General features: G+C 36.5%; 1 protein-coding gene across 1 annotated transcript in view; it reads left to right on the forward strand.

Annotated features, from left to right (window-relative positions):
* Positions 1-9,981, forward strand: part of LOC150109377 (proliferation-associated protein 2G4) — a 179,035-nt gene extending 169,054 nt beyond the window's left edge. The window contains exons 13-14 of the mRNA XM_090407788.1: positions 5,613-5,772; positions 9,772-9,981. Of these exons, the coding sequence (XP_090263914.1) occupies positions 5,613-5,750 (138 nt within the window). The 3' untranslated portion in view covers positions 5,751-5,772; positions 9,772-9,981. The remainder of the gene's footprint in view (positions 1-5,612; positions 5,773-9,771) is intronic.
* The last annotated feature ends 384 nt before the right edge of the window (positions 9,982-10,365 follow it).

A 10,365-nucleotide genomic window follows, 5' to 3' on the forward strand; every position in this document is an offset into this window, starting at 1 on the left:
ATCAGGTGGTGTGGTCACTTAAACAGAATGGGAGAGAAAAGATTAGCAAAACAAGTATTCTTTGTCAGGTTGGCAGGGAAAACACCCAGAACAACACCAAGATATAGGTAGATTGATACAGTAAAAACTGCCTTAGAAGATAGAAATATAAGATCTGATAATGTTGAAGTCTTGACAGGTTACAGATTGATTTGGAGGAAGATTGTAGATAGGAAGGTGGTAATTTTGTAAATTTTTCATGCAGTACTATCATATCCTGTACACCCCTTGAGGGTACATATCAAGAATTTGATGATGGTGATGATATACATACATACATGTGTGTTATAAACTAGAATCATGAGATTTTCACTGCAGTTGTAAAAGTTTGCCAACTTTTAGTAGATGGTCACATTTGGCCATCTGTTGGGCTTCCTTATTAGTTCAACAGATGGCCAAATCATTAATTCATCAGTGGTACTAATGAGTTCTAGGTTTACCCTTTGTGATTTATAAAAATGACCATTGAATGAGGGAGAGCATGCACTGCGAATTGGTGAATTAATGACAGCAAGAATAAATTTGTGTACCCTTATAGCGATGTCCACAATGTTATAGCAGCAGGAGAAAGACCTTTATTGTTTCATTTCTATTCACTCACTGACTATTGGTTTACACTCTTCCAGGAATGAGATTTGTATTTAGGAGAAAGAAAAAATGAGGTTCTCTGTGCATACCTCATAAAAAGAAATCTAGATGGCGATCAAATGTGGTGAGTGACCTAGGAGACTGTGAAACCTGTTTTCTTTTCAGGAAGGACTTTGTTCAGATTTTATAATGTGATGAGACTTCATCATGCTTGAAGAGGTATCTAAAGGATTGCATAATTTTATGGCGTATTCAGGTATGTGATATTCTGGCTTCTGCAAAGAAAAATTGTCCAATCACAGAATCTAAAGTCAGAGCAAACTATTATTCGATGTGAGGCTCTGTTACTATTACCACATGTGATGAAAATTTCATGAAGATATGGGCGAAAAATTTGGTAAAGTTAGCAAGAGATCACCTACAGAAATGTGTTGATAGAAAACGTATACTTTGCAGTGAACAGCTTGTGTTTACTAGGGGAAAGTAACGTTTGAGCAACTTCCTCACATTTTGTAATAATGTGACAGGATTGAGTTACTCAAGAGTAATGAGTACACCATAAGACTTTGAATTTATTAAGGCTTTTGACAGGATTTGGCATGAAAAGCTGCTGCATAAGGGAAGATATCGGATCTGATCTGAATTTCCGTTTCAGTCGTTTCCGACCATAGGTGACTTTGTAGGCATTGCCCATAAAGTATTCCTGGTGAGATTTTTACAGAGTAGTTCATCATTGCTTCCCCCATTCTGGGGAAGCAATGGTGAACTACCTGGGGAACGAAAAACCCAAGTTTCCAGGCAAAAAAATCCCCTACCTCTGTATGAGACTGGCTAACTCACCTTTCATCGAAAGAGATCAGATAAAGGTTCCTCACTTCATTGACGGGAATCAAACCCAGGTCTTTCCGACCAAAGGGCTTCGTCTATACTGACTGAGATATGGAGGATATCGGATTGGATTAGAAATTACCAGTTTGGATAAGAGGATGACTAAGTAACTGATATCAAAAAATTTGTGTATGGAGGGTGTGAGCCTATGAGATTTAAGGTGACTAGTTGTATACTCCTGGGATCAGTCCTTGATTCATTGTTATTCACTCTTTACATTAATGATATTGAGAAGGATTTAACATGGCATACAGCTATTTGCTGATGATGCATTCCTGATTACTATGTCTATCTTTGAAACTGACATGCAGCGCTTGCAGAATGATTCGAATTGTGGGCATGTGAAAATGGCTCTCATTTCAGTGTTAATAAACATAACATTATACACTTTTATGTAATGAGATATTTGACCAGGCTAGAAATCTTGGAGTTTTAATAGGTAGGAAATTAAAGTTCCTCGGTCATATAACAAAAATTGCATTCGGATAAGGAAATATTTTATAAGAAAGAATAAAGAAATCATTTTGCCTCTTTATAAGACATTGAAACAATCTCATCTGGACTACTGTGTGTAAATCTGGTGTCTTGGTTTCAGAGTTGATGCAGATACAGTGGAGAGGGGAGAGTGTTAAAGATGATATTGGGGCTGTGGAATGAAGATGGAGGAGAAATTGAGAATTTTCTAGACTGCAGATGGGAGAAAGAGGCCCATGAACTTTTGAAAGGGTCTTATGGGATGAATAGTGGGGAGAGAATGAACAAAGACAAGAAAGGGATAAGAGGTAGAATTTTTCTTCATAGAATGGCTTGCTTGAGGTTGTGGGTGCAAATAGCATGAATGAATTCAAGAGCAGATATGAAGTAATGTGATCTCCCTCAATGAGTCCCAGACTCCTTGGAGGTCATTTTGTAATAATAATAATAAAAGATATGAATACATTTTTTGATATCAAATATACACAGAGATTTATGCCATTTTCTTCATCTTTATCGTATTTTGTTAATTTTCTCTGTTGTAACTCTTCAAATGCTAGCTAGTAGCATGTTCTACTATTTACTGTGACATTGGTATTTCTGACTGATTATCTCAAGCAATTCTAACATCAGGACGATCTCTCTGTGATAATCTTTTTTGGTATCCAGTATGTATTATGTGTTCATATGCTTACTCATAGTCTGCAGAATATGCACTGGCTTGCCATAAATACTGTTACAACTTCTGCACACTCCCGGACTGTGCACTGCCAACATTTGCGTGCTTATCAGTAGAAGGGGAGTTGCTTAACCATACAGGTTAATATGCAGTGGGCAGATTATAAAAACCACATAGCTAATAGCTTCCCAAGTCGGAATGCGCCACCTGTTAATTTCAGCACTTAAACACTCAGGATCAGTAGGATGTTCGTGTATCAGACTATTAACTGTTATAACGATACAGAAGACATATCTGACTGCCAAAGAACATGTCACCCGTGCTGCGTTATGACACAACAGCTTGTGGGGGCTGCGAAGGCACACCTCTTCTGTAATCCTGTGAGAACACAGAAAGTTATGTCCCAAGAGATGAACATTTCACAGGGAACAATGTCGTGTACTAACTGATGACCTAGGGGTGAGAGCCTATCGTCGTTCTACTGGATACTTCCTAAAACCACAACTTATGCAGAGAGGGTGATAAAATCAACCACTTCTCCGGAGGTACGTGAACAACAGACACGGAGATATCCTCTTCACAGATGAGATTTTCACCATTGATGAGTTATTTAACTGCCAAAATGATTGGATATATGCTCCAGATGGATGCATCGCACAGCACATGCCATAGCACACAGGATTCATAGAGGTCATCACCCTGAGTCAGTGATGGGGTGGTGGGGATGATGTATCGGAATGATGTATCTGAGTTGCATTTCCCCGAGAAAAGGGGCAAAATCACCACCAAAGTTCATCAAAACACCATGTTGGAACTTGTGGTATGGCCTTTGAACAACACCTTGTTTCACAGTAGGCAGTTGACCTTCCAGCAGAACTCAGCTCCCCTGCATGTAAGGTGAGGACCACACAACAGTGGTTGGAGGTGAATGGGTCAACCATATATCGCCATTTGGAATTCCTGGTTTGAATTTGTTGGACTTCAAATTGTGTTTGGAGCTTGAGAGAGAGAGAGAGTAGCCTGCAAGAAATGACACCTCACCAGTGACAGTGTTTCTGTTGAATGTTGTGCATGCCACCATCAGTATGCAGCCTCACAGACTATAGGCATGCATGACGACAGAGAGGGATATTTTGAACATTGAGTGCTGCTATGTGTACTTTATACATGTGCTGAAAGCTGTAAATGATTTACTGACTTAAAATCTACATTTATCCGACCCTTCAATTATCGGAACTTGTCAATCTGATAACAAGTACAGTTAAATGGTACTTTAACCAGAAGTCGATTGACATGCAAGTGTTGGTTAAACAGCAGATTGCTGTTCAAGTTGTAACAGTATTTATAACTAGACTAGGTATATATGTGCACACACAGTAATCTGCTCTTTAACTGATCCTTGCATGTCAATCAACTTCTGGTTAAAGCACCATTTAATTGTACTTCAGGTATCAGAATAGTAAGTTCTGATAATTGAAGGGTTGGATAAATGGTAGATTGCTATGTATTCCAGTTCCTATACATTCCCACTATCTGCATCAGTTGTCTGATATTAAGAGATAATGTTCTTATTTTATATTATATATATATACAGGGTGTTCGGGATAAATTTGACATATTTATAATTAATTATATTTTTCCGTAAGTTACATGTATTAACACACACTTCTCTTCATTTAAAAGTTTGGACCCTTCTTCATTCATATACAAGATGTCAGAAAGGATGGATAGCTGGAACCCACCTGAATCATGGAAGAGAATAACTTGTATCATGATGATTCGTGCCCGCCATCAAAATAAGGATATTACGACTGCTGCCCAATGCTCCCTGAATACAGTAAAAACAATCAGGCATGAACTAGAGACTTGCAATGGTGACTACGAGGATGTAGCAAGAAGAAAGATCCCTAGCAGACGATCTGATTGCGTTCGTACAGCAGAATTCCTCGCAAATCTGCAGGAACAGGTGTTGAAGAACCCTGGCATTGGAATTCGGGCTTTGTTCGTGGAGTTGCTAACTGTAGTCAAGCCCTGGATAACAAGGGTAGCCAATGGTAGGCCGTATGTATGGCAGCAGGATTCGGCCCCTTGCCACACCTCTGGGAAAAGTCAAAAATGGTTGTCTGAAAATTTCTACGACTTCACCAGTCCAAATGTTTGGCCTCCAAACTCCCCAGACCTTAACCCCATGGATTATTTTGTATGGGGCGCAGTTGAAAAAGACACCAATCGCACTTCCAGTAATACAAAAGCCCAGTTAATGGATAAAATTAAAACAGTTTTTGCGGCCCTTCCCAGGGAGACTGTAGCATCAGCTTGTTCGAGGTTCCGAAGCAGAATTGAAGCTGTGATCGATGCTAATGGTGGTTATTTTGAGTAAATCTTGTTGATAGTATTGTAATTAACTCTGCCTGTAATGTTTTTTTGTCAATTCATTAAATTTAATAGATACAAAGAAGATTTTCTTTTTCCTTACGAAACTGTCAAATTTATCCCGAACACCCTGTATATATATATATTCATATGAACAATAATCTCAGGCTATAATTTGCCTGACTCTTTCAGCTCTACTATCAGATACTGGAGATTGCGTGGTTCCACGCATGCATAAGTGTACAACAATAGAACTTTAACACGGACTATAGCTCAAGTTCATAATAACTGTAATTTACAGTCGAATATCATAACTTTATAATTGTATAGCTTTAGAGTGTCTCAATGTTTATTTCGGTGTCTTTTAATATCTTTCTATGTTCTTAACGCCTGATGAAGTCAATCTCGACGAAACATGTTGCGTTTTCAAATAAATCTCAATTTGTTATAATTCTCAGGTTTTTAGTCAGTTTATATTAAAAATGAATATATATATATATATATATATATATATATATATATATATATATATCATATTTTATATTAATTCTTATTTTATTCATTCTCTTAGACTTTGTTAAATAAGTCTGTAGGTCCAAAATCTGCTAAGAAAAAGAAGAAAAAAGCAGAAAAGGCTATTGCCACTAATGTAGAAGGTGATGTCAAAATAATGGATGAAAAATCAGATGATGTAAATGCAGAAGATTGATGGCTTTGCACAAATGTCTAAGGTGAGAAAGTTTCTTTATGATGATGATGGTTGCAAAATATAACTTATTTTGTAACAGTCATTAATTTTTGAGATTCAAACACTAGGAATCCAGATTAGTTGTTTAGATTTTGCACAGCAAAACCTAAATAACTAATGTAGAATGCCCAGAATATATACATTGTTGAAAGTCTTCAAAAATGAATGCCCATTTTTCAGGGCTTGAAAAATGTGCCCATCTTCTCATCCCTGATAAGTGAGAATTTTTAGTTGTAAGTAGTAGTTTCTTTTGTTTTTAACCTTTTTGCATCTATTGGGGGAATGCTTGTAATTATTATAAACCATTTTGTGGATTAACACTGATAATGAAACACGAGCAGTAAGAGGATAGGATACCCTTTCATTATTTTATATTTAGAGAGTGCTCAGACCACAAGGTAACCAATTAATCACAACCCAACAACTGAAATAGATACGCAGCAGACTGCAGTAATTGGCTTATTTGTTATAGATATTAAAAAGTATTACAGATTATTTATTTTTTATTTTCCAACCATTCTTTACATTTGATTCTAACCTAAATGCTTTTCAGTTGTTTTCTGAGTTCTGCTGTGTTATATGACATCACTGGCTGTCAATCAGAAAATGTTTCAAAACCAATCAGAATTCATAAATCCACTAAGGTGGTTTGTATACAAGGATGGTCTGAAAAGCTCTCGGCCTCAACCATAGATGGCAACACTATCTGTCATAAGCATTCATGTGAAATTGCAAGTCATTCTATCAAGTAGTTTGTTTTATGCAGCTGTCTGAAGCAATAGTGTTGTCTGTATCCCTTGAAATGGATAAAATTGAGTATCGTACGGTTATAAAATTCTTTGTAAAAGAAGGTTTAATGCCAAAAGAAATTTATTCAAAGTTCATAAAAATTTATGGGCACTCTTCTCCTTTGTTTTCGCCAATTAAGAAATGGGCTGCTGAGTCTAAACGTGGCTGTACCAGCCTTGAAGATGATCCATGTGAAAGATGTCCAAAAAGTGTAACACCAGAAATCATTGATCAGCACAATATGGTATTGGATGACCGGCAAGTCAAAGTGTGTGAAATTGCTGAGACTATAGGCATTTCAAAAAAACATGTAGGATATATTTTACATGAAGAATTGCATATAAAAAAATTTTTGCACTAAATGGGTGCCATGCTTGCTCACAGCAGATCAAAAAAACACTCCCATGAAAATCTCTGAACAGTGCATGGAGCATTTTAACAAGAATAATAAAACTGATTTTGTGCGTCAATTTATTACTATGGATGAGACTTAGATTCACCATTACACATCAGAATCCAAACAGTAGTCAAAACAGTGGACAGAAGCCGGTTGTTCAGCGCCAAAGAAGACAAAGTCTGTTCCATCAGCAGGAAAGGTTATGGCATGAATATTTTGGGATGCTAAAGGCATTTTGTTTATTAATTATCTTGAAAAGGGTAAAACAATAACCAGGGAATGTTATTCTGATCTTTTAACTAGACTAGACGAAAAAATTCGTGAGAGAAAAGACGCCCGGTTTGCAGAAGGAAAAAATTCATCTTTTATCAGGACAATGCACTTGCCCACAAAGATCTTTTGGCAATGGGAAAATTAAGGGATCTGAACTATGAATTGTTGGAACATCCACCCTATTTTTCCAGATTTGGCTCCCTCTGACTTCTATCTCTTCCTAAAAACTAAAACTCTTCCTAGCTGGTCGGCATTTTTCTTCGAATCAAGATGTGATTGCAGCTGTAGAGGAGTATTTGCTACTGAGAACCACTACAAGGATGGGATAATGGTGCTGAAACATCGCTGGAATAAATGTATCAGTCTTAAGGGAGATTATGTTGAAAAATAATTTTGAAATTATAAATTCGTTTTTTCATTGTTAGGCTGAGAACTTTTCAGACCATCCTCATATGTAGCCCTGAGGGTTTTATTTTATTAAGAGTTTTTGTGATAGTGAATGATTTTGTTTTTAATGTCAGTGAAGTTTTTTTTTTTCATAAAAGTGATTCAAGAAATTCACTGTTAGATGGGAAAATGTATGAAAATGATCATAAACTATTAATAAAAAAAATATAATAATAAATGGTCTTGGGTCACTTATAGCATATATGAATTATATAAGTAGTTAACATACATATTTACTTTAACACTGGTAGTTACACAAGATAAAAATTAGCTATGGCATTAACAAAAACTTATAAATTGACAAAATCGAGAATTATTTTTAACAAAAAAAAAAGGTAATTTTTTATCCATAGAATTGTGCTTTATTTTTGCTTTGCTTATTTTGATATCAAGATTTTATCATTTCTGTTTTAAGGTTAAAGCTGGATAACTGGGAGGAGACACTCTACATAGCCTTTTGAGGAATTCAGAGATAATTACCAGGGTTTCTAATTTGATATCCAATCCTCACCTTCTCATGGTGCATCCCATTACTAGGTGTCTACCTGGATATAACGAATGATGATGGACTGTGAATTTGGCGCTTGCCCATGCAAAAGGTCAAAATCTGGCCATGGAAATCCCAGCAGTGATTCCACATGACACTGTAGTGCCATAGAGTATGAGGCTGCAATTGGCTGTGCAGAGATCAGTCTCATGTCTCTTGTATTTGGAGGGAGCTGGTTAGGATCCAAGTGCCGGAAGAGTGATGAGGATTATTTAGTGTTCTGATTGATAGGTTAATAATTTGTGTTAGATCATTGACTGATAGCAAATATAGTTGTATTGTTAGTTCACAAGATAGCAAGAGCCACTGGAAAGAAATGGGTATATACATACAGTGTTATTACGTTTCTTTTAAGTGTGCTACACCAGAGCAAGTGTCCTGCCACTAAAACAGGTTTGATATAATGCATTGACTTCAGAAAAGTGTGTGTAGTGGATATCAAAACTACTACTGAAGCTGTTAATCCTATATTACAGAATTATCTGTAATATAGGATCAATTATAGGTAGCCATGTGATTGTGTCACAAACACCTGTGAACTTAATGCTTATGTCATACATTGTCAGTTATGCATGCAGGTGGTTATGGCACTACAACTGGGAGGTTTTCAACCACCTGCTGTAGTTCTGATCTTGGACCAAGCAGTTACTGCCTCTTGGGGCAGAAGTAGTAAGTTTTTTAATCCTGCAAAGTAAAATTAGCCAGAACAAAACGTGATTTACATTGTCCTTCGTAGCCCCAGCTGTAATTCCAAGCAATAACTCTTGGAGCACAAAGAAGCACCTGGCTGGCAAGCAATCTACAAATATTGCATACTGTCATTTCCTGGTTAAAAGCACTTGACATCGAGTTTATATATATATATGCAGGATTTTTTCCCCAAAACTCAAGAAAATCGACTATAGAACCCACACTATTTTCAGGCCCTAAACGTAATGTTAGGATTAAGGATCATGAGATGGTAGCACTTGTCATTCGCCTCTCTCTTCACTGGGTGCTATGTGTAATCAGTGATAGTCTTGGGCCAGCTATCTCTGATTGGCTACCAATGGAGATTGAACTGTTCCCTCAGTCTCCAAAAGTTAGATGGGACTAAAACAGCCTCGCCTACTCCCTGTAGGGGAATAAAAGGGTTAGCTGAGCTGATGTGCACCACTGTGCAGCAAATACATTTCAGTTCAGACCTTTTTTTTCACCAGGTTAATTATCAGTACCTCAAAAATAGTCTGAGGCACTGGACCAAAATGTTAATCCAGTAGAAAGTTTTTTGCCATGTTTAAATGTCCCTCCATTTTGTATAGACTATGTCCTTCTGGGACATAGTCTATACAAAATGTTCAATATCTTCTATTATAAATGAACACCTGCAAAAGCATTCAAGTTTTCAAAGAGCAGAGGCTCTTTACATTAATATTTTTAATACTAAATTCAACTCCAAGTTTTTATCTTACTTTTTGTGTGATTTTTGACATATTTTCAAAATTTTCTGAAATAGCAATATCCTACTAACTGCTTTCTGCTTTTGATAGATTGTATCTGCTGGAGGGCACTGTGTTTTAATCAGCATGCAGCAAATTGTGCAGAAGGAGACGCACCAGCCCATGAATTTCGTCGACAGTACTGGGAAAAAAAACTGTAGAAGTCTGCTTTCTTTCTTAAAAGTCAAAACCCTATTACTTAATTGCCTCAGAGGTATTTTTATATTAATTTTATAGAAAATTAAATCTGTGGTGCCCTTTGGGATCGTGAACTTACTGTCTTTTGTGAAAAGTTGGGGAAACACCAAGTACTGCCATATTGTCACTCTCCTTTCTGTTTTCCTTGCCATATTCAGGACCAAGCAAACAGTTCTACATAAAAACAGTGGATATTTGCACATAATTATGGTGAGGATGTGATTATTGTCTGGTGCAAACTCTCCTTCTAAAAATGTTGAATAAAAAGAATGAAAAGAAAAAAAAAAAACATTTTTCACAAAAATGTGTGTTGCTTCTTTCTTTTAAGCACTGATACTCGTAAATTTAATCACTGAGAAATTTTTAGTACAAGATTTGTGGTAGAAATTATAAAGTTACATGTGATGTCATTTTTCATTTATACATACATATTTTAAAAATATTAAG

This window comes from Typopeltis vanoorti, chromosome 2, assembly GCF_054136105.1.
Source record: "Typopeltis vanoorti isolate ZY-2024b chromosome 2, IOZ_Tvanoo_1.0, whole genome shotgun sequence".
Taxonomy (NCBI): Eukaryota; Metazoa; Arthropoda; class Arachnida; order Uropygi; family Thelyphonidae; genus Typopeltis; species Typopeltis vanoorti.